The sequence below is a fragment of the Rhinolophus ferrumequinum genome, chromosome 26 (assembly GCF_004115265.2).
Source record: "Rhinolophus ferrumequinum isolate MPI-CBG mRhiFer1 chromosome 26, mRhiFer1_v1.p, whole genome shotgun sequence".
In the NCBI taxonomy this organism is placed as follows: domain Eukaryota; kingdom Metazoa; phylum Chordata; class Mammalia; order Chiroptera; family Rhinolophidae; genus Rhinolophus; species Rhinolophus ferrumequinum.
In genome coordinates this window covers 3,087,137-3,112,236 of record NC_046309.1, presented here as the reverse complement: position 1 = coordinate 3,112,236, position 25,100 = coordinate 3,087,137, and the positions used below count along the sequence as shown (strand labels likewise).

The window sequence follows — 25,100 nt, the reverse complement described above, 5'->3', positions numbered from 1 at the left end:
AAACTCCTGAAAGCACCCAGAGAATATCAAAACATTATATACACAGAATAACGATACTGACTTCTCATCAGCAACAAGGGAAGACAGGAAATCATGCAAGAATTTTTAAATGCTGAGGTAACAAAAACCTGCCAACACCGAACTGTATTAAGAAAAAAATAAATTCTTCATGACTGCAGACTTCCACTTCTAGACAAAATGGAGGAGATTCACTTTTTCTTATATTTTACACTAAGTACAGCTAAAACTTTGGACGTGACACATAGGACAAAGACAAGAAGACACGAAAAGGTAGAGAGAAGGCGGCAGACCAACTAGAGCCTCAGGTGCTGAAGAATGAAAATGCACCCACTCCCCAGTTTCGCTGTCGGACTCATACATCCGAAGAGATGCTGAAGAAGCCAACCACCCAGAAACACGAACATCAACACACCAAAAACACAGAAAGCCCAGAAGAGCCTGACCAAAAGGGTGCGAAAGTGGCGGGCCAGCAAGACAGAAAACGTCACATGAGGAGCAACCAGCACCACAGAAGCGGCCCAAGCCCCACACTCATCAGCAAAGGCTGCAGGGAGAGCCCAGACTGCCCTCCGCCACCCTATAGGGGGTGTCACCCTAGAAGGTGGGCGGGAACCAGGACATTCACACCCACTGAGGAGGAGCAAGGCCTCCTGCCTCCATGTCAGTGTAGAAAAGGTGGGGGGCTGGGAACGCAACACCCGCACACTGGTAATGAGGTGCCCCTGCCTCTCCCCCTCCCACTGGGCGGGGGCAGCGGATGCCTGCGGACAATCGGAGCTTAAACCACTGCCTAGAGGTGACGTGCGCCCCCCACCCAGCAGTGGCCCTGGGGGCCAAGGGAAAAGCAGCCCCCTTGTGACACAGGGTGGTATCAGCAAGGCACAGGAAAGAGTCTAAATTTTCACTCTGCCCATCATGCGTGCGAGTCCCACCTCAACAACATGTCAATGGAAGCTGGTTACAGAATCTGGGAAACTGGAACTTCCATACACACCTGAGAGTAGCAAAATGGTGCCATCCCTTCTGTTTTGTATCACAAAAGCACAGCTTCAGATAAGAGCTACTAAAGAGTAGATTTAAATAAACAATCGAAAAATAACTTGACATACCATAACAAGAAGCAGGAAAATCTCAAAGAGAACGAGAAGACAATCAACACATGTTAGAATTAGCTGCCACATTTAAAAACTTATAAAACTGCTTCAACAAAAAATTATGAACATGCTTGAAGCAAATGAAAAAACATTTCAGCAAAGAAACAAAGTCTTGGCAAAGAAATAAATACAAGATACCATGTAGAGACAAAAGGAAAGTTTAGAACTGAAAAATATACCAACAAAAATAAAGCACTAAGTGAAGGAACTTAACAATAAATGGAGAAATTACCTTACCTGAACAAGTGAGAAAATGGTCTGGTAAAAAGAAACAGATTAAGGGGACACTGGGACTAATAACAAACGCTACAGCTTTCCTGCCATGGGAGTCTTGGAATATGAAAGAAATGTGAGGCTGAAAAAGTATTTGAAGGAATAATGGGTGAAAATTCCCCCAATTTGGAAAATTTACAGATTCAAGAGATTGAGTAAATCCAAAGAGGATATGCGTCCCCCAAACTCCACGCTAAGACACATCATAATCAAACTTCTAAAAACTAAATACTAAATGCAAAAATCTTGAGAGGAGAGAAACAAGACCTTATCCATAGAAGAAAAATAATTAAGATGACAAGAAATTTCTCATCTCAAACCATGGAGGTCAGAAGAAAGTGGCATAGCGGTTTTTCAAGAGCTGAAAGAATTGGCAACATAATTCTATATCCAACAAAAAACATCCTTTAGGAATAAGAGAGCAATCAAAAATTCTCGGATGAATGAAACCTAAAAATTAGCCATGAGAAAAACTACCCTTAAAGAACACTTAGGAAAGTTCTTGAACCAAAAAAAAAAAAGGACAAAAAGAAGGAATCTTGACACATGATGAAGAAGGAACACAGGAAAGGTAAAAACATGAATTACAACAGACTTTACTTTTCCTCTTTAGTTTTCTAAATCATGCTTTAACAACTGAAGCAAGATTTTTCACATTGTTTGATGTAGGTCTCAATGTACGTCTCATACCCTGTTTCCCTGAAAGTAAGACTGAGCCGAACAATCAGCTCTAATGCATCTTTTGGAGCAAAAATTAATATAAGAGCCGGTCTTATTTTACTATAAGACCGGGTGGACAGGACAGGACAGGATAGGATAGATAGAACACCGGGTCTTATATTAATTTTTGCTCCAAAAGACGCATTAGAGCTGATTGTCCAGCTAGGTCTTATTTTCGGGGAAACACGGTATATAAAGGAAATATGTGAGACCTATAAATGGAGGATATAAAGGAACATGAAGGAGGTAAGGATTCTAGACTTTACAAGACCTGGTAAAATGAAGACACCAATCACACACATACAGACTATCCTGTATGTGCATAATGTAATAATTACAGGAACAGCTTTAAAAAAAAAAAAAGTCTACACAAAGGGTACACATAAAAACAGTATATAAGGGTGGGACTTCCAGAAAGACAAAGTATGGAGACCAGAAAACTCTCCTTCCAGGAAAATAACAATTTAACTGGTGAAAATTATATATATGTAAAGTAAGTAAGAGAGACTGTGTGTGTGGGGGAGAGGAGGGGTGGGCAGGTATCATTCAAAGCCTCGGGATATTATCCTAAGAACATACAGCAAATGGAATATTCATTCGGGAAAATGTACTTGAGTTGTTAATAAAACAAAGGGGAAAAAGCCCAACATCATCACTTCAATCAACACAGAAAAAAACTTTAGACAAAATAAAGCATCTTGTCATGATTTAAAATGCCCAAAAAACTAGGTTAGAAAGAAACCTCCATGCCCTGAAAAGAGGGGTTTATAAAAATTCCACAACAAAAATCATGCTTCATGATTAAAGACTGAATGCTTTGTCCCCTAATATCAGGAACAAGGATTATCTGCTTTGTTTTTCTTACTGATTTGTAGTTACTTTATATATTCTAGAAATGATTCCTTTTGTGGCCATATTTATTGCTATTAATCTTCTTCCTCCCTAGGGCTTGTGTTTTCACTCTTATGGTATCTTTTATTAACAGTTATTTTTCTAATACAGTTGAATTCTTCAGTATTTTCCTTTATAGTCAGTGCTTTCTATTCTTAAGAATTCCTTTGCAAACATATTCTCCTATGTCATCTTTTCAAAATTTTATAATTTTAGGTGGAAATGCAGACCAAAAGGAACTCAAAGGTATTTTCCTATTGTGGGATAAGAGGCAAAATCTAAAATATTATATAAGTACTTACCTACGATGAAAGAAAAAAATTCCATAAATTTTTAATAATTATTATTCAAAATATGGTAATAAGGGTGATTTTGTTTTTGTAACACAGGTCTACTAATGAAAAAATTGAAACTTGGGTGGGGGGAAGTAACATTTAATTGAAATTCAAACTAACTTTTCCCTATCATCAAAATGAATAGTTAATGTTCTTCTGTTCATTCTGACATGACATTTTATCCATCTTTGAAAAAAATATTTTCACACAGAGATGCTGCCAAATAGTGATATCAATCCAAACAGTGATATCAATCAAATCCATCAATTTTATCTGAACACATCAACCTTTGAAAGGCATTTATGAAATTTTATTAGTCTTTCCTTGATCTTTGCTTTTAGCATGTCATCATATTGCAGAATAATCATTTTCAATTAAAGGACAGGTTGAAGCACCTCAATTACACAGTTAAATGAATTTTGAATTATAGAAATCTCCTTTGTATTTGCCTCGAGGTCCAAAAACTGCTACTGAAACAGGGGTTTGACCTTGGAAAATATTTCTGCACAAAAGTTATGTGGGAATGGAGATCTTGTTTAACTTTTTATGGCATGAAAAGTGTATAAAGCATTGACATTACTTGTGATTCAAACAACACTAGATTGTAGAAATAATTTTACCACGGTGTAACGTACAGCTAAAGCAATGTTTTGCCTTATAACTTTAGGTTGAATTCATTAGGAAATTATTATTAAATCTGCTGCAAAGGTTAACTTCCACATCCATTAAGTATTTGATTTAGAAGTTGAGGGCAACCTTCTTATTCAGATAAATTTTAATCTCAGCCCTAAGTTCAAAAAATTACAATAAAACTTTGCGACTTTTAAGTCATCAAACTGCTTCGTGGTAGGGAAATTCAATATATTCAGCTTCCATTTCTAACAGAAATGCCTGGAAGTGAGATTGTGACATCTGTAAGAGCAAATAAAACTCACCATTTGGCACTAGTACTTTAATAACCCATGACAGATTTAAATATTTTATGTAATGATGATGAATGAAAACAATGAATAAGCAGACGCTTTTAAACACCATTTTGTTTAAACCAGCTTTGTAAATTTGTCATTTAAAGTCTTTTTCTGCTCCATACTTATTTTTACCAGTTAACTGTAACACATCTTAGCAGATTCTACTTCAGGTTGAACTGAATTAGTATTTTCTCAACTTATTTGAAAATATTTCCTCTGTAGTTGTTTCATGCAGACTGCTCACAAAGATGAATCCTTCCGTCACTGCAAACTCAGCATGGATTCCTGATAAACAATAACTGAGCAGTACTGTAACATCAAGAGCGTAGAACACTGTCTAGAAATTATTTGCCTATTTTTTAAATGACTACTGATATTGCTCAATGTCCTCAACTTTTAACAATGATTCTTACAGAAAGGCAAATAGTCTTTAAAAGGTTATTTTCTGTGCACACATTTCTTTGACTGCTATCGTCAAACATGATTTAATTAACTCACCATTGATAAATGGCTTTCTGTGCTTGGCTAACAACAAATGAGCCGCTCAGAAACTTACTTTTAGTTGTAGCTTCATGTTCATTTTTCACCTTTCTAAAGAATTTCTGCTGTGATGAGATATTACATTTTAATTTACTGTTTTTTCTGATCATTAATTTCCTGTGAGTTGGGAATAGTGTGATGAGTACTCAATCTTGTAATGTTGACATATACTGTACTTTTTTAGCATAGATAAAGTATCACAGCATAATACATTTAATGCTTTGCCTTCTAATTTGATAACTCCACTATTCTCCAGAAGTGCTACATATGAAGCCCACTTTCTTGTTTTGACATGACAGATGTGTAACAGTAATAAAAGAAATAAGTTGCTGGGACAATACATGTGGCACTCAAACACTAATGAATTCTAATTGTGTCACTGTGATGCAAAGCATATCCAAAGCAATGCAAAGCATATGTGGTCTCTGGGCAACAACTCATGTCTATCACTGAAGTGCAACAGAAGCCACAGATAACATGCAAATGAATGAGTGTGGCTTTGTTCCAATAAAACTTTATTTATGGACACTAAAATTTGAATCTCCTATGACTTTCAAGTGTTATAAAATATATTCTTTTAATTTTTTAAACTACTTAAAAATGTAAAAACCATGTTGGCTAACGGTCCATATAAACACTGATGGTGGACTGGATCTGACCCATAGACCATAAATTGCTAACCTCTGATGTAGTCTTTAGGGATCCCAAATGAAAGTCTGTAATATTTAATGGCCCATAAATCCTATTTTTGTCTTCCTAGCTCTATAGACTGCCAAAAATTTTTCTCAGCTTTCCAGCCACTCAGCTGGTCTTTTACAAACTGGACAAATGTCTCAGGGGAAAAGAAGTTCATGACAGACTGCCATCCCTCTGGGCCCTCACGCCTGCAAGTCCCCTCTTCTCCGATAGCTCTCCAACACCTTTAAATATTTCATTGAAAAAAGATTTTATCCAGCTTTTCTAGTTGTTCCTAGTGGGAGCGCTGCTCTAACAGAAGTTTCTCTGCTAAAGGTGGAGGTGGAAGTAATACTTTGCCTACCAGATATCGAGACCTATAAAGCTACAGTCACCATGGCAGTGTGATATTGTCACTGGAGCATATAAACAGACAAATGAACTAAAATAGAGAGCTCAGAAATAAATTCACACATTAGTAAACATTTGCTAGATAAGAAGTCATATTTCAAATTAGTGGATAAAATAAATTTTCATAAATGATGTAGTAAACAACTGGCTCTCCATATGTGAGAAAATTAAATTGGACTCAAATCACAGAATATAAAACTCAAAAATACCTAAATGTTAGGACAAAACTACAGAAGTGAGCTTCTAAAATGTACTTTCAGGGACACATTAGAAATTACTGAAAGTTTTAATTTTGAAATAAATACATTATCACGATTCAAAATTCAAAACTTTCTAAAGGGTATACAATGAAAAAAAACACCTTGATAGAACCACACAGGATAAATTCCCTAGAGGCAAAGAAGTTTACCAGTTTCCTATGTGGCCTTCAAAAGCTATTTTATGCACATACAAGTTCATGATAGTCTCTGTTCCCCGTGCTTTACATCAAAGGTATTCTTTACAATATCAAGAATACCACTCACCTCATCACAAAGGTAAGTTCATTTCTTGAAATTATGACTTTTACTGAGAAAAACACTAAGGGCAAGGCATCTTTACTGAGAGGCCTTAAAAATTTAACTACATTTTATTAAATAGGTACATTTTATAAAACAAACATTTCCAGTTTCTCTTCACTTCCACCCAACTTAATTCCTAAGTAAAAATTCAGTAAGAAAGTTGGCAGGCTGAAATGAATCAAACATTAAATTCTAGGTGTAGGTATACCTAAAAGCACTGCAAAGTCAAATCTTGTATTACCAAATCTTGCTGAATCCAGACTTTGTTATTGGTATTCTGACAAAACAATCCATAATTGGTCTTCGATGTCATCCTTATAGCCTTGCATTTTAGAGTAAAGAGATAATATAATCTCTTACTGTGCAAAATGAAACTAAATATAGACAGGTATAGTATGACTTGGTGAAGACGTCACCTGATAATAGCTAAGAATGTCAGATACAAAATAAGAAGTCCGGATTCCTGATTCTCCTCATTAAATATAGTAACTGTGTTTTATTTAGAAAAACTTACAATGCGAAACACATTTGAAATCATTGGCCATTTCTCCTTAAATCTATTAATCCAGACTCGGTAGTTCCTACTACCCATCCTGTAACTTTTATTCTATGTTGCATCCATCTCTTCACTGGACTTCTTCCTCTGAACATTAACTAAAGGTTCAATATTCCACCATTTTTTCTCCTTGTTTAACGCTCTCCACCGACAGTCTGATATGCTGTCACTGTGTTAAGAAAATGGTCGATGATTCCAACCCTGACCTTCAGTCCCACAGATGCTTCACAGAGTTTATGTAGAAGCACAGCCCAATTTTCCCACATACTCAGGCTTGAAACTAGAGAGTATTTGCAACTCCATCTCATTCATGAAGAATTCAATACTAGTCATTGTATTCCTACAGCATTCTATCTTTATATTTCATACATAACATCTAAATTCCAAAACTGGCATTCATTGACCTTTAATTACACACCAGTAATCCTAAACATTTTTCTCTTCAAGTAAACCTCTTCCAATTTAACAACAAAAGGTTGGGAGAGTTCAGATCTATTCATGTGGCTCTTATTATTAAGAAACTTCATAATGAAATCCCTCAGCTTGACATGCGAAGCTAAGAGTATTTCTCCATTCCTTTTCCCCCACTTTTCCCCACCCTACTCCTTCTTCAGTCATTCTTATATATCTGCCATTCTTCTAAAATCCACATACCCTCATACTTTAAAACTGTTCAAGATGACTCTTTGTCTAGACTCCCTATGTTAACGTATTGAAACTTACCAAGGCTCTAAGCATCATCTTAAATCTTTTCAACTTTTAAAATATTTTCAGATTCCCTCAGTCAAAATATGCTTCCAGTAACAGACACTATTAGTTAACCATGGAATATCTATTCCATCTTCTTCCTTCCTAAGGATCACAATTTTGTTCAAAAATCCACCCCCCATGAGCAGCAATGTGTTTCCCTGGCCCCAGAGGAGAATCAGTCTAATCAAAAGGCAGTTGTCCCAACATTTTAATTGGTTATTGGTTTAAGACATGAACTTAGGAGGTAGTTCTAGGTAATGAGATGCTAGCAGAAACCTGCTAGGGTTGAGGAAAGCATATGGAAAGGATTTTCATCAATTAAAATAATAATAAGTAAAAGACTTATTTTTTCTGTCTCTGAATGTTATCATGAGGGGATGATATGGGCTCCTGCCCACTACCTTTTGGCTGTAAGAGGAACTGGACCATGGAAGAGACCAATATGCTGTGGACGCACAACAAAAAGACAGTAAGAACCTGGCATCGTGAAATCACTGACTGCCCATCACCTGAACTCCTGATTTTCTGTGAAAAAGATCCAGCACCCACGAGGTGAAATTCACAATGCTTGGGATCCAAATAAAGATTACCAGGCATACAAAAAAGAAGGAGTTGAAAATAATAAATCAATCAAAACTGACCCAGAACTAACACAGATGTTAAAATTAGCAGATAAGGACATTAAAACTGTTGTTACCTGTTTACTCAATATATTCAAAAAGTTAAGCAGAGACATGGAAGATATAAAGACCCAAATCAAATTTCATAAACACAATATCTCAGATGAAAATTACATTGGATGTAATTAATAGCAGATTAGAAATTATGGAAGATTAGTGAACTTGAAGACATAAAAACAGAAATTATCTAAAATTATGCACAAAGAGGGAAAAAGAATCTCAAAAAAAAACGAAAAAAAGCATTAGTGAGATAACTTTAAATGGCCTAATATTCAGGTAACTGGAATCCCCAAAAGAAAAAAGAGGAGGAACAGAAAACAATATTTGAAAAAATAACTGACCAAAACGTTCTAACCATAATGAGAACTAAAAACTCTCAGATCCAAGCAACTCAACAAAGTCCAAGCACAAGAAACGAGAAGAAAATTACACCAAGGCACAACATAAGCAAATTGTGTCAAATCAGTAGTCCAATATTAAAAGCATCCAGTAAAAAAGACATGTTACGCAGGAACAAACTCATAGATACTCAGAACAAACTGATGGTTGTCAGATAGGAAGGGGGTTGTGGGGCAGGATGAAAAGGGGGAAAAGATTAAAAAGTACACATTAGTGGTTACAAAATAGTCATGGGATGCCAAGTAAAGCCTGGGGAACATAGTCAGTGATAATTATTTATGATGTCAGATGGGTACTAGACTTAGCACGATAACTTTGTAAGTTATATAAATGTCTAATCACTATGTTGTACACCTGAAAATGACGTAATATTGTATTTTAACTGCAATTAAAATTTTTTTTAAAGTTAAAATAACCACCAGGACAAGAAAAAAAAAGACATGTTACGTACAGAGGAACACAGATAAGGACAACACCAGCTTGTTCATCAGAAACAATGCAAGCAAGAAGACTGCAGCATCACATCTTTAAAGTACTGGGATGGGGAAGTCAATGAGAATTCTGTATCTAGCAAAAACAGGTTTCAAATCGAAGGTGAAATAAAGGAACTTCAGAAATATAAATGCTGAAAGAATTCATTACCTGCAGACCTGCACTGTAAATGTTAAAGGATGTCATCCAGGTAGAAAGAAAATGATACCAGATCAAAATCTGGATCTACACAAGAGAATGAAGAGGACTAAAGTGGTAACTACGTGGATACATATATTTAATATTTTTCTTATTATTTAAATCTCTTTAAAAGATATCTGACTGTTCAATGAAAAATAACAGTAATATCTTACGAACTTTGTGAGGGAAAAAAAATGGAAGGAAACAGAAGTATACTTTTATTATACACAACACTATATAACATAGCTTCAAAGTAGACAGTGACAAGTAAAAGTTGTATACTATAAACCCTAAAGGAACCAATAAAATAACAAAACAGACAGTTATAGGTAATAATCCAACAAAGGAGATCAAATGGAAACATAAAAAAAATACTCAACACAAAATAGAAAAGAAACAATAGCTAGAGATAAATAGAAGGAAAAAAACAGGAAGACTTAATCACATTAAATGTACATGGCCTAAACACTCCAATTAAAAGCAGAGATTGGGGGTGGGGGGAGCAGAGATTGTCAGATTTTAAAAAGCAAAACCAGTCCCTGCAAGATAGCACATTATATATAAACACACAAATAGGTTAAAATAGAAGGATGGGATAATATATACCACGCTTACACCAGTCAAAAAAAAGTTGGAGTGGATATATTAATATAGACAAAGTAGATTTCAGAGTTAAAAGCAGGATTTTTCTGTCATAGTTGAAAGCATCCTTATCCATAGCTTTGCTGTGATCAAAGTTCTTTTACAGACTCACTAGAGCACTTAGCATAGCCTCTCTATAATGGGGGAGCAGTGTTATACACTGAGAAGTACCCACTCTACTCCTACAGAGAGAAACACTGAAACTGAGACATAGCAGAACTTCAGCACGTGTAAACATGGGTTGATCAGAGCAGGCTCAAGACGACAACCTCAGAAAGGCCCGCTTGCCCAGCTGACATCTGGGACGTCCGAGATGGTTCCCACAGGTCCCTGCGGGACTCGGGCAGTTTCCTGTACCTAGACTAACTGTGCAAACAGTGTGGCTCTCCTTCTGGTACCCGCGGGCAGAGGGTACCTCTGTGACTACAGAGCCCCAGTAATGACCTTGAGCTGCTCCGGGCAGGAACACTGCATACACGTCGCTGCATTTTCACTGCTGGGAGGAGAGGGTCCTCTGTGTGACACCTCATGGGAGCCTGCACATGGATCCTTCCAGATCCTGTCTGTGTCTTTTCCCACTGAGATCCTTCCACTCCTTAGCCCAAGCACATCACGGCAGCAAGTCTCAATCACAATGACAGGCCTATGCTGAGCCTGTGAGGCCATCCAGCGAGTCTCCCATCTGGAGAGAGTCCTGTGGACCCCCAGCACAGACAGAGAAATCAGAGCTGTGAATGTCTGCCCTTCGCTTAAAACACTACAGGGGGAAATGAAGACTATATACTTATCTTAAATATACACTGGAAAGCACTAGGATTACATAAAAATAAAACAGTATTAGGCCATATTGCTAAAATAGGTACTTGGAAATCACTGCATATAAAGATGCTGACCAATATTTTAAATCTTAGATAAATCTTAGTTTCCGCTGGTTAGAGGTGGGTGTCAAGAGAGACTTTTACTGTATTGTAAACTGGTTTCAATATTTTTTTAACCGAACTTACATTTACATTACTTACCTACATTCTTAATGTGTATTGCCGTCTTATTATAGAAAAGCTATTTTTGTTCTCTTTTTGCAGTCTACAAAAAGAACCCCAAATATTAAAAACTACCAACACTTCTCCCAGAACTAAACTGGTTTTACCCAAAGACACTTGGCACAAAATTAGTAAAATATAATTGAATTTCCTAAGGGGCTGGGCAGGGAGTGAGTGTGTAGAAAACATAGAAATGATCAATTCTAAGTAGGGAGATGATATAAGTAACTTTTTAATGTTTTATTTACAGCGCAGGACACATCTGAGTCAGAACTAGTTAAAAGCACAGAAACATGTGCTGGAAGTGTATCAGTTAATTCTTTTGGGAGGCAGTGAGGAAAGTGCAGAAAGAGAGCCTTTAGGTAAATAAATGATCAAACATCTGTAGCATGCAGAATCAAAGTATTCCCTTGGTAATATTCAAATTACCCAGATTTCCAAGATATTGGTAGCACCGCCCCCCCCCCAAGGGCTCCAAAGAGGAAATTAAGGGAAAAACACTACTGCCTTTCCTGAAACCCAGGTTCACAGTATAGCCTACCCATCTAGCATAAGATAAAGTTCCCCTGGAAAAACTGGAAAGCAGTCTGAGGGAAATTCCAGGAAAACTAAACTGCTTGATAAAGAATGCCATTTAACAACTGAGGAACTTAAATGAAATACATTCACTTCAGAAGAGGAATATTATTATTAATCAAACCAGGATGTCTCCACCACGGCACTACTGGAATTGTTGTGGAGGCTGTCCTGTGCATGGCAGGGTGTTCAGCAGGAGCCACTAGGTGTCAGCAGCGCCTTCTTCCCGGTTCCACTGGTGCCCTCAGTACCGCCCTTCCTTGACAAATTCCATACATGCACATATTTATCCCGTAAATAAATCTCTTGTGTTCCAGATACTCTGTGAGGCGCTAGAGATAAAATGATAAACCTGAACAGGTATTATCCATGCTTCCATGGTGCTTACAGCCCTAGTCAGGGGACCCAAAGTGATAAAGACTCGCAGAAACAATATACATTTACAAATGTTGGTAAGTGACACAGAGGAGAGAAACAGATTCCAAAGAGAACGGATAAGGACGTGTGTGCACATATTTCTTAAGAGATGTGCAAAATCAAAAGTTTAGAGAGTACTGCAACCTCTCTGCCTAAGCTCTGCACCTTGTGCTTTTCTTTCTTCTTAGACTGAAAGGCCTGATTCTAACTTCAGTTTATTACAGCATCTGTCATAGGTTTTAAAAGGGGGGGAGGTGGGATGCTCACAAAAATAGGAAGATGTAAACAGAAGTCGTGAGTCATTTCCACAACCACTTTTCAATCCAACCAAAATTATCAAAATGTAGCTAAATTTTCATCTTCTGTAATCAAAATGGTTTTTTTTCTTTTTAACAAATGGGTTTAAAACATACCAAAACTCTTTAGAATATTTTAAAACAGATCAGGAAGTGCCATGTCCAGTATTTTCTAGAGACAAATGTGAGGATATTTTTTAGTTGTTTGTTTTTTACAAACTTTCGTTGTTGCTGGCAATGAAATACCAATAGCAATAGTTACAAATATCCATTTTCAAAATTCTCAACCCCCAGCAAATGTCTTTGAAAATTCATTCCATTCCCATGGTTATCTCTACCTGTATCTTAAAAAGGCAGATGAAGTGTTGATTTTCTTTAACGGAGGTAAGTGCCATAATACATCAGCCACATGTCATCATAACCAAGGTCAACAAATTTAGAACATCTGTCTTTTGGTAAAAAAAAAGGGAGGGTATTCTAAGTTCAACAGCACTTTTACATCCTCTGCCCCTAGGGAACCTTTTGAGATATTAAAGATTTTATTGACAATAATCTTCCCTCCCCCATCACATGTACAATTGTAAAGATTCGCTCTATTTTAGAATTTTTTTGAACAATTCGAAATTTATAAACTTGTATGAAATTAACCACATTAGTGACCTCCTTTAATACTTTGGACTCTGGACTTCTTAGTTGTAACTATGAATGATTCCATGCATGATCTTTAGTACTATTCATTTAGGCTACAAATATTTACTGATGAATGACCAAGACAAAAAGATTGTCAGAATAGCACTATTTTTCTAGTTAAGAAGAGAGAAACAAGATTATTAAGTAAATATACACTATGCTGGATGGCAATCAGCACAAAGCAGGAAACAATAAAGCAGGGCATTATGGTACCTGCTGGACTTCAGGTACTTGACATTTTCGACAGGGAGGCCAGCAAAGCCCTCACTGGTAAGGCACCATGAGTACCCAGAGGTAATGAGGGAGCAAGCCATGCCTACATCTAAGAAGACTACAGTCAACAGAAGAGAACGGGAAGTGCAGATGTCCTGAGGTGGGTGTGTGTCTGACCAAGGTCAGTGCAGGGGAAGAAAGCGACTGAGGAAAGAGTTACAGGAAGTGACGCCTGCGCAGGACTCGTGGCAGGTGAACGTGACAGGGAGAACCCTGTCGTGAGTGAGGACCAGCATTACTTCTCTGAAGGAAATGAGCAGTCACTGAGGAATGTCATGCAACGGAGCGATGTGACCGACGTGCGCCATTTATTAATATCTACTAATATCAGTAGGGACTCGGGTACTCATTCTATTCTGTGGATGAAAACCCAGGATGATCACTATGCTTTGTTTTTGCTCAAATGGGTCCAGCTCTTAGGAACTCCTTCAGGGTGACTCCTGTGCTTTCAGTAAGTCCCCGCGTTCTGACACTTCCTTACTTTGTGGCACCTCATCTTGTACTTTCCCTGCACGGAGAACTAACTCCTTTACTTCTCAGGGCGCTCTGGTTCCCTTTTTGGAGAACAGTGGTTAGAAGCAGTATCTGGGCACGAGGTGAGCTCTTCCCAGCTCTTCCCTGGGAGTCGCTGTTTCCAGGTCTTCCCAGAGGACAGAGCTGGGAAATGGATGTGTGCACACTAACTCACACGTATACACACATCTACCGCTCCGTATCTGTATACAAGTTCAAAACCATGAGCTCAGATTGATCCCTCTCGTTCCATTCCAACACCACAAAATTCATCTTAGCCTTTCCTTACTTCTGGCTCCTTTCTCCAACATTGAAAAACCTACTCCTCATTATCTACCAAGTATTTCCTTACTTGTTCACTTACAGTGGACGCAGGAGGTAGTCTCAGACTAGCTCACCCACACCTGTGAGAGACTCATTTAGCCACTGGACTATAGCCCATGTGTGCAGTTCCTGTTGAATTGAGCCTTACGGGAACCCACACACTGCTTTCCAGTTACCTAGTGTAGCTTTCTCCTCCCTACCCGTCTAAGGATGATTTGCTGTGCCTTTTGGTTCCCCTGTATCCCAGATGGTTGTAAATGCTTGTTTGGGGTTATGTTAAACGTGCCCATGGTTCTAAGTCACAGCTTAGTGACTTAGAAGTGTCTGTCACACCTCACCCCAGCTACACGGATCCCATTCCTGTCTTCTTTCCACCTCTTTCCTACCCACATCCACGGGTAAGCAATTTCTTTCCTTTCTGGTTTAAACTGCCAGTATTTCTTTCCAGAAATGACCACATGCCTGTATATTTCCTCACTTCTCATTCTTTCTTACATAAAGAGTTGCATACGATAAATGGTCTCTTGCACTTTTTTTCCCCACTTAAAGGTAGATATTGGAAACCATTCCACCCGTTTATAGAGCTGTTCTTCACTGTGTTTTCACAGGTGCACTGTATTCCACTGTATGAACCATACCATAGTTTATTCAACCACTCTATTATATAGAGCCATTTAGGTTGTTCCCAAAATTTTCCAAACTAAACAATGCTACAACTATTAACTTTTAATAGCACAAGTATTTTGTGTTATTGGAGGCAGATTTCCAGGATAGATTCCGAGAAAGGTCAAAAGATAAGTGCACACGTAGTGTGTTAGTTATTGCCAAACTTCCCTCCAGAAGGTTTGTACCCACGTGCATTCCCACCAGCAAAGTATGAGTGACTATTTCCCCACAATCTTATCAACACATGTGTTATATGTTTAAAATTTTGTTAGTGAGACAAACTCTTTGCAGTGGAAAACAAATTTTTAAAGTTCTAGCTCACTGGTCTACCCTGTGCCTATTTGATAATGGTGAAAATCAAAACAAACAAAAGAGTAGAAATGGCAATAGAAGACTGATACTACCATCAATTTGGACTGACTGACTCCAGTGGAGAAATCGAGGTTTGCCAAGGCTGCCACTGATGCCCTTCTAATCTCATCTTTCCTCCTACTCCCCGCACTCCTTCGGCGTTCCACTTGCTCGGGCCCACTCAGCACCGAAGCCCTCAGTGAGAAGGCAGGCAGGTCTCCCATGGCCCTTGATTCCTGATTCTAAATTCCATTTAAATGCTAATCAGTTAAGTATTTAAAGAACAAGAATGGTACCTTCCGTCCAAAATGGATAGGGCAAGGCAAGCTTTTCTTTACCCTTAGTGTGCAAAGCTAGGAAATGTCTGGATACATACTTACTCCCCTGTATACAAATATCTCTAGTCCTGCATTGGTATAAATAGCAAAGAGTTCATGTCGCTTCCTCCAGTTCCAATTCAACACCGCAGAGTTCAGCATCCCAGCCTGTGTTCACTGCCTTTCCTGTAGCACAGGTGTAGTTGTTTTATGCTTCACTTGATAGCGCCTTCACAGATGTCGTGCCTTTGACACATTGAAGGTAAGACCCTCCACCAGCAAGGTTACGATTCCCTTCGTTGTGACACTTGCTCCGTGGCGGTGGTCTAGACCCAATCCCATAATCACCTCCAAGATACGCCTGCACTTTTCACTGTTACAAAGTAATCCAAGACTACTTCTCAGTTAGTTGAGGAAAGAAATAGCTCTCACTGATCTATCCCAGTCTTGACCTGGCCATGTAAGTATGTTTAGACTGTGCGATTTCCATTGTGCATATTGTTCAAACTTTAGTAACATAAGCATTTAAATGTAATGTCACATTTCCAAAACAAGCACTCTAACTTGCCTCATCTTGAGGTGAGTTACTCACCCACATAAATTAGATCATTTTGCTAATCTGACTAAAGCTAGACTTATAATAGTTGAATAATTACTTGATTGTAAGTCCTTGTCTCAATTACATTTTTGAAAGTTTTAACTATATTCAACCGATTAAAGTCCATGTAATTTCTGTGGTCAAAATTTCCATTTTTAATATTCCTTTGGAAGGGCTATTTCACTTCTCCCAAATATACTTGTCAAAAAAAAAAGGGAATTTGTAGCCAGCAAAACAATTTCACTTCATAGGGTTTGTTACATTTACTTCGGTGCTCATTTCAAAATTATATAAAAATCACAGTAAAAGCTCTGAAAGATGGCAGACCATGTACATATTACTTTGGGATAGTGCCAAAAAGACAAACTGAATTGCCAACTTAAATGAAAAGAAATTATTTCAATCAATTTTTAAAATATCAAACAAAGCTAGTCCACATATGGACTAAAGACCTGTCAAACCTTGTCCCTTTTATTTTAAATCTTCATCAAATGGTTCTGTCTTAAAAAGACAAAAACACATGGGTGTATAAGTATAGTCAGTAATTCTCATTTCTAAAACTTTTGACTTAAATGTAAAATATTTGTCTTACAGATTTACATTTATTGCACAACTTAACATATTATATTCTAGTGATTTGCGCAAACTATCCTGGATATAAATTACTAATTTCCTGTTTTAAGGGTTTTTACATTATAGCAGCCATTTAATGAATCATTCTTACAAGTGAACCTTTGTGCTGAAGTCTTTGTGTTTTCTACTTACTTCTGTGCTCCCTGAGACAACAGCTTTGTCCACGGTCACTAACAATGGTTCTCCCATCTGGCACACTCCCAGCGACCACTCCACACAACGGTGATGAGCCCAACAAGTGCCTGAAAGGGTCCAAGTGACAAGGAGCAAACGAAGAACATTAAACACACTGAGACTAGTAAGTACACCCGGAAAACCCCCAAATCAACTCTCATGTGTAAAATGCACACTGGCATCCTATATTTGTGATGCCACTAAAGCAGCCCTTCTCAAAATGTGGTCCAAGCATCAGTATCACCTAGGAACTTGTTAGAAATGCAAAAGCTCACATCACCTACTGAATCAAAAACTCCTGCAGTGGTGCCAGAAATCTGTTTTAACAAGCCCTCCAAGTGATTCAGATGCACACAAAAGATTGAGAACCACTGAATTAGTAATTATTTGTTTAACAAAAAAACTTGCTTTTAGTCATTTTTATTTACAAATTCTAAGATATCTTATTTGGAATCTGACACATAAAATATAACAGACATTATTTAATACGTTGCTTCTGCAAAGAGGACGTATGGCAAATCAGCTACATGACATAGCTCTCGTCCGCCCCAGCCCACACCGATCACTAGAAAACCGTCTGTCACACAGACATGAACCACTCCCCATCGACACGTGGTCCCACGGCAGCACATCACCAGTCTGCACGCTGCACCTTTACAACAGGCAACCCACAAGGCCGAGACTATTGCCCTTCACCCTACACGAAACAGACCCAGACTGCCACGCTCTCCAAGTTCTCAGACCCTTTTAAAATGTCTTTCCTCAATTGTCAGATCTCCACGGCGTTGCTCTTTACACAAGGGCAAATGCAGATATTTATAAAAGCCCCCAGCCTAGTGTTAGCCCTATGCAGATGCTAAATAAATTAGGTAAACATAATTAGACAATTTCTTTGACCTAAGCAGGCATGCCTACCACTGACGTTTTTCACAATGTGATCATATTTCTAGGTGAAAGGTATTTACTACTAAGTTGATAATTCACTAAAATTAAAATGCTTACAGAATCAAGAGGTAATTATTACTGAAGCGCATAGTACCTGTAGGATCAAATAAGGCTTGGACGTCAATGGCATCTGGAAGGCCAACCAGACTGAGTTCATCCCACAGTTTACCAGCTTGATCGTCTGAGGCAGTCTGCGTGCTTACACTGACACAAGACACTGTATGCTGCTGAGATCGTTCTCTGGGAAAAATAAAATAAAATCGACGTAAAAGTCACAACAAGGAGAAAATGTTTTGTTTTAGAACAACTTAAATATAATGCATTGCCAGGTCAATTTTAATTTATTAGGCATAAACTGTCATAAAACTTTTAAAACACATCTGTTACTATTCATACTCTAATGTAAAACTGGGTTGCTACATTGCATCATCTAAGTAACAGCTAAAAAAAAGGTCTCCAATTCTGTAAGAAGTGTAAAAATTACCGTTGCAGATTTATTTTGCCATTCTATAATTAAAAACCAAACTGATGCTCTAAGAATCTAATGAGGAACCGTATTTTATCACATAAATTGAACATTCTCTTTGGCCTTACTTTAACGGCTCATAAAATATAACTCGATCAAATCAGAAGTTTTAATTTGCTTTATCGTGAGAACTACCACAACAGAGCTGCCAGTTAATTTTATGTAAAGAAAGGTTATTTGCCAGGGGAAATGAAAACCTACTACCAGTGTGAAAAGGGAGGGAGTGGGAGCAAAACGTGTCAGCTAGAGCTTTCTTATGGTCCCGTCCACAGATCCCGACAGCTGGTCTGTGGCGTGACGGTGCCAGTTCTCTTCCACCAAGACGTCACCTCACAGATCAGAAGTAAAAAAGCAAAAGCAAAATACCTACTAGTGGCTTGGGGAATAAGGAAGGTAGTATAACAGCAAAACATACAGTATAAAAATGAATGCTGAATAAGATATACAACACATGGGAGGTTTCGGATTTTTAAGGCCCCTAACATTCAGATATTAATTGAGGTCATTAAGTAAACAATGACTACTATTGTGTTTAAACATTAAATACGGGAAACCAGATGGCTGGCACTTGAACTTGAATCTTCTCCTGATACCACTGTATTGAACCTGCTATGATTCTGAATTAAATCACTATTGAATACAGATCACAACTCACTGCACTTCTGTATGCTGGATATTTATCATGATTCCTATTAAGAGAAAATCAGCACAATGACCAGGGTACTAAACTTTTTTATACCTGGAATCATTGAAAGAAAAAAAATTAACGTATTTCAATTAGTACATTTGAACAACAAACCACATAAAAATAAGCAGTATTTTTTATGTTCAGCATTAGAAATGCAGACTCACTTTTTTAAAAAGTGTAGCATGCTATGCTAACTTTAAAGCCTCGTTTTTTAATAAATGCCCACAGTAAAATGAGAACAAACGCTTTCCTATTAATATAATCTTAATTCCAACAAATATTCTTCATTACTAATCATTGTTATTTTATTGGGAGGGAACAAGACTACCAGTGCATCTACAAAGACTCATGTATTGTTTTAACATATTTCCTTTGCACTAGTGTTTGATGAGAGGACGGGCATAAGAACCCATGGAATGACTAACCAGTCTCTTACTCCCCAGGACCTAACCAGTGGCTTAATCAAACTTCACCATCATGTTTGCTGCCAGTTTGTACACATACACCGTTATCAGTAAGATGCTACCTCAACCCTAAGAATAACAACAGCCCAACTTAGGAAAGAACATCAAGAGATGTCAACTGAAATACACAGTCCCAAAATTTTAAGTCTACAACAAAAGAGGAAAAGACTCCTTGATTATATATTCTTGTATTTAGTGCACCAAGAGGAAAAATGATTTAAAAACCTCATTTTCAAATTTAACAAGAATTAACTGGCTGTTTATCTGGTTTATAGTTCATTAGTACCGTGGTTCCCCAAAAATAAGACCTGGCCGGACAATCCGCTCTAATGCATCTTTTGGAGCAAAAATTAATATAAGACCCGGTCTTATTTTACTACAATATGAGAGTGGGTCTTATATAATATAGTATAATACCAGGTCTCGTATTAATTTTTGCTCCAAAAGACGCATTGGAGCGGACTGTCCAGCTAGGTTTTATTTTCGGGGAAACACGGTAACATATTCTGTAAATATTTAAAACCACTATCAAGCTAAATTAATTGTCTACCCCTAAATAATTTCCAAATTTTATACATGTGCTTTATTCCTAAGGTCCATTAACCTGTTTGTTATTATTACTTAATAACTTGGTAAACACTAAGTATATATGAAGACTTTCATTAAACCAAGGCTATTTTTACATAATTATCATATTAGCTCATAAAGATTTTCACTAAAAGCTAACTTAGCTTATAAAATAAGTAAATGAAGCCCAACTATATTTCCCAGAACAGGTGCTTATATAATTGCCATGATTCAAGGCAGAACATGAGAAATAACCTGGTCCAGTCCATAAATTTGCTAATTACTGATGGACCTTGTAAGTTTGCTGGACTTTTAATATATCTTGTTAGGTCATGAGCACCCCATTTATCACAAAAGGTAAAGCTCTGATAGATGATCTAGCTATGGCCTTTAAATTATCAAGATTCTCCAAATACAGTACTTCTACACTTCCTTAAACTGTTCCACCTTAAATTCTTTTACAAGAGTCTTTCTCTTGTTATTGTTTCATTTCCTCCTTCAGGTCTTCAAGGCATTGGCAGTAGTTCAAAAGAAGGAGCCAATCAAATAAGTACAACACAACAATGCCTTAGCGCTTGGATTTGGATAAGAGCCAGAGAAGCACTTGGATGATTACCTCATCACCGTCAAGGGAGAGCGCCGGGAGCCTTTCCAAGCTAAATTAATTTTACACTTTCGCATCGACCTCAGAAAATTCTATTCCCTCGACTACCAAAGCCAAGCCCACAGATGACGATGGCCTTTAACCAAAACTCTACAACATACAAGAAGAGTTTTAACTCCAAAAGCAAACATATTACACAAGTGTTTTGGGTAGGTCACTATGATATCGATGAATAGAGACACACATAAACAGTTATATAAATATCTTAGTAAATTCTTGTTTCATTAAAAAAAGCATCTCCTTTAACTTTGGAAAGGGCATTCTCAGCATATAATTACTACCCAGAGAGCAAGTCAACCCTGCGTAAAAGTTCACAAGACAGCTCCACATAGAAAGAAGGGAGGGAGGGAGGGAGGGAAGGAGGGGAAGAGGGAGGGAGAGGGAGAGAGAGACAGAGAGAGAAAGAGAGAGAGAGAAAGAGAGAGAGAGAGAGAGAGAGAGAGAGAGAGAGAGAAAGATGACACATAAAAGATGGGAGTCGTAAAAACCACTTTGGTTTTGTTGTTCTCTTATGTTATGGCCTTACAATTTATTTAGAGGAAGGAAAGAAAGGTTTCATTCATCTTTTTATCTGCTTTCCATTTATGTTACGTTCTTTAAAGTTTTCTTCTAAAAGTTAACTTCTGTGATCATACTGCTTTTGTTATACATATAATTAAGATAAACTTTTTTTAAATAAAAACTTTTGAGAAAGGAGATGTTTGTTGGGTAAAAGGTGAGTCACAAAGCGTCCTCTGAGTGTTGAAAACATGAGAACATTCAGTAACAACACCATTTACACATTCACAAACAATGCAATGAAACAATGCATTCCAAGCAGTGAAACTCAAAGTTGCTTACTTTCTCTGTCCTCTTTGTTTTCGTGGTGCTGAGTTTTGTATTTTCTCACAGGTTCCATTGCTGCTGTCATCAACGTCCTTCTTGTTAGAAGGTTGGTTTTTCCACGGCAAGATGAATCCAGGCGTCACTCTAAACTGTTTTAAGTCTCCTTGTCCTAAGGAACTTTTTTCACCACAGTAACAAAAAGCGCAGAGCTGTTCACTGGGAGAAATGAAAGGAAGGAAGACAGAGAAAAAGAAAGTAATTTTACTTAACTATTTTAAGTAATAGATGCTTGTGTTTTACAATTAAATATTATGTTTTTAGTGTAAGCTAAGCTTAAGAACAATTAAGAACAATACCATAAGAACAATTAAGTTTAATAAGAATTATACATTGGCAATTCTATTTTTCCACAGCATGATTTTTTAAGTAGTAACGTAGAAAAATCAAAAAAAATTCTAGTTTGTACTTAGAAAAACAATTTTGTTTTAAATCCGACTCAAGAAACTTAAGTATTAAAAAAAATAAAGTAAAGCTAAGATTGGGGAAGAGGGTAGTGTTTAATGGTCACGCAATTACATCCCGGCTGTCAAACAAGTGGTGACAAACTTTCCTTTAAGGACTACGATGGCACGTTCTTTATACCTGATGGATGACCCAGCACATGCACACACACGGAGAGAGAAATGTAGGTGGTTACTGGGTTAGGCAGTGAGTGCTGGGGCGGGGGAGGCCAGGGTTGAACCGGAAAGGGATGACGAGGCAGAGCACAGCACTTGCAGTGGTGAAACTTCATCGTATCACACACTGTCACAGCAGACACGTGACATTATGCCTGTATCAAAACTAAAGAACACAAAGAATGAACCCTAATGTAAACTATGGACTTCAGTGAATGACCCAGCACCACAGGTTTGTCAGGTGTAACGAATGTACCAGCCGGAGGCACAATGCTGATAATGGAGGCAGCTGAGGCAGCAGAAGGCAGGGAACGGAAAACCACATCACTCATTCAGTCTACTCGGACTAGGACTCAGGAGAGCACAGAATTCGAAGGACTGCTCCTCTTGGAGCTGGTTCTCTTCACAGCACATCTACGACTGCTGCACCCAAATATCCTTCTCGTCCATTAAAGTCTCCACCATCCCCTCTGCCCTACCGACCCCAGGAGCTTTCATGATGCCGTACATGGACAGGTGACAGAAATAACCTGTATCTTTTCAGGTGACGGTTAACTCAAATTCATATTGGGCCTTCCTCAACTAATTCTTTTGTTTATGAAAGTTACCTATTTAAGTTTTTCCAATTTAATGGAAAATAGTTTTTCCAATCTATTTCAGTTTAATGACAATTTGTGTTGTCCATTGATACACACACACAACACACACAATTAAATGTGGTCTACTTTGCCAATATCTTACTAATGTTCTAATTTCCTTATTTACAGTTTTCTCTGAGCCACTAGGCTTACGTTTCTCTCAGCGTACCCCATTGCTGGTATGTTTCTTCCCCTAGAAACGTTACCCATGAGGAGCAACAATAGACGATGACATCCGCCTTATCAACGACTGATGAGAAAAACGCTGCTGCGAAAACCGAGCACTGCCTCAAAGTATTGACAAACGGTATCTTAACCTTCAATTTTATACCCAAGACCATCACTCAAATGTGAAAGTGTAATAAAATTATTCCTGGCTTAGAGGACCTCAGAAATTTCGCCACATACCAGACTCACAATGAAAATATTTTTAGACAAGTACTCAAATTTTTAAAGAGTTAGGAAAGGTTAGGAGATGCAGGAAGTAAGGATAGTCAAACACCTTAGAGTAATTTATTGTTAACATGGAGTGGGGGTCAGGGAAATCTCTGGTTTCCGCTTTGGATGTACAAAGCTGCAACCAATTCACCTGCAACTGAATGAAAGGCACCTCCCAAAAGAGGTAACATGCAAGCACTTGCTTAACCTGGACCTGGGAAAGACTGTCCTAAAGCAGGATAAGACTTCAGTGAGAAGTCCTCCTCGAGTGCTATAGGCCAAGACTGAAGTAGTGTGATACGATGCCATTCACGGCCCACAGACATGGGGACCCTAACCCACTCACAGGCTTCAGGCTGGGCACCTCCCCAGGTGACCATGGCAATGGCACAGCACATGGAAGGTGGAGGTGGAGGCGGAGGTGAAGGGTCCTGGGAGAGCAGCCGTCGTGGTACAAGCCTGGGAAGGGGAACAGCCGCTACATGGAGAAGACACAAAGACCCACCCTGATCTCTGTCCCCCGTGTTTCCTGGGGAACAAAAGCCTTAGGCTGGTGGCAGAAGGACAACAGAAATCCCCACGCTGCCACAGCGAAGACCAACTGTGGGTGGAGGCACAGAAGTGGGCAGGGGTTTGGGGGGGAAAAGACAGTGTCCTGGGTCCTGACCAGCGCAGGTCCCCTACACGGGCAATGGCAGCGCCACTGAGCACGCCAGTCCCCCAGACCTGGGGGCACAGTGCTTCCCTCACCGTCAAGTTGCGTCAGAACAACAGGAAATGTCCTGCCAATCCACTCTCCAGCGAAACTCGCATACATCACTAGTGGGACTGCAAGACAGTGCAGTCGCCCTGGAAAACACTTTGGCGTTTCCTTTAAAATTAACTCTCTCCTAGTTATTTACCCAAATGAAATAAAACCCCATGTTCACATCAAACCTATGAGTGAATATTTATACCGATTTTACTCATAACTGCCCCAAACTGTAAACTACCCAAATATCCCTTCACTGGAAAATGGTAAACAAATTGCGGTAGGTACCTCCATAAAATAAATCCTCCTCAACAACAGAAAGGAAACAACCACTGACATATGAGTAACATAGACTATTAACTCAAATGCACTACGCTAAGTGAAAAAGCCAGAATCAAAAGTACATGTATTTTATGGTTCCATTCATATGTTATTGCGAAGGCAAAAACTACAGGGACAGAAAATAGATACGTGGTTGCCAAGGGCAGCAGCTGGGGTCAGGGCTGACGACAAATGGGCATTGCAGAATTTTTTAATACGATGCAACTATTCTTTTTTTAAATGGGATGTGGAGTACAGCATAGGGAATATAGTCAATGGAACTGTAACAGCTATATACGATGTCAGAGGGGTCGTAGGTTGGGGGCATTATCACTTTGTAAGAGTACGTGTAAATGTCTATTATATTGTATTGTTTTGTACACCTGAAACTAATTTAAAAAGATAGAACTAGAAAATAAAATAACTAGAAAATGGAATGCCAAATGACAGATGCAAAGATATGAAAATATGGTAAAGTACA

General features: G+C 38.3%; 1 protein-coding gene across 17 annotated transcripts in view; it reads right to left on the bottom strand.

Moving 5' to 3' along the window:
• KMT2C (lysine methyltransferase 2C) overlaps window positions 1–25,100 on the bottom strand; it is a 220,031-nt gene that overhangs the window by 118,482 nt on the left and 76,449 nt on the right. For all 17 annotated transcript variants that reach the window (XM_033098949.1, XM_033098954.1, XM_033098955.1 and 14 more), the window contains exons 4-6: window positions 21,810–22,010; window positions 18,155–18,300; window positions 17,074–17,183 (exon numbers count right to left, since the gene is read on the bottom strand). In XM_033098949.1, coding sequence (XP_032954840.1) covers window positions 17,074–17,183; window positions 18,155–18,300; window positions 21,810–22,010 — 457 coding nt within the window. The remainder of the gene's footprint in view (window positions 1–17,073; window positions 17,184–18,154; window positions 18,301–21,809; window positions 22,011–25,100) is intronic.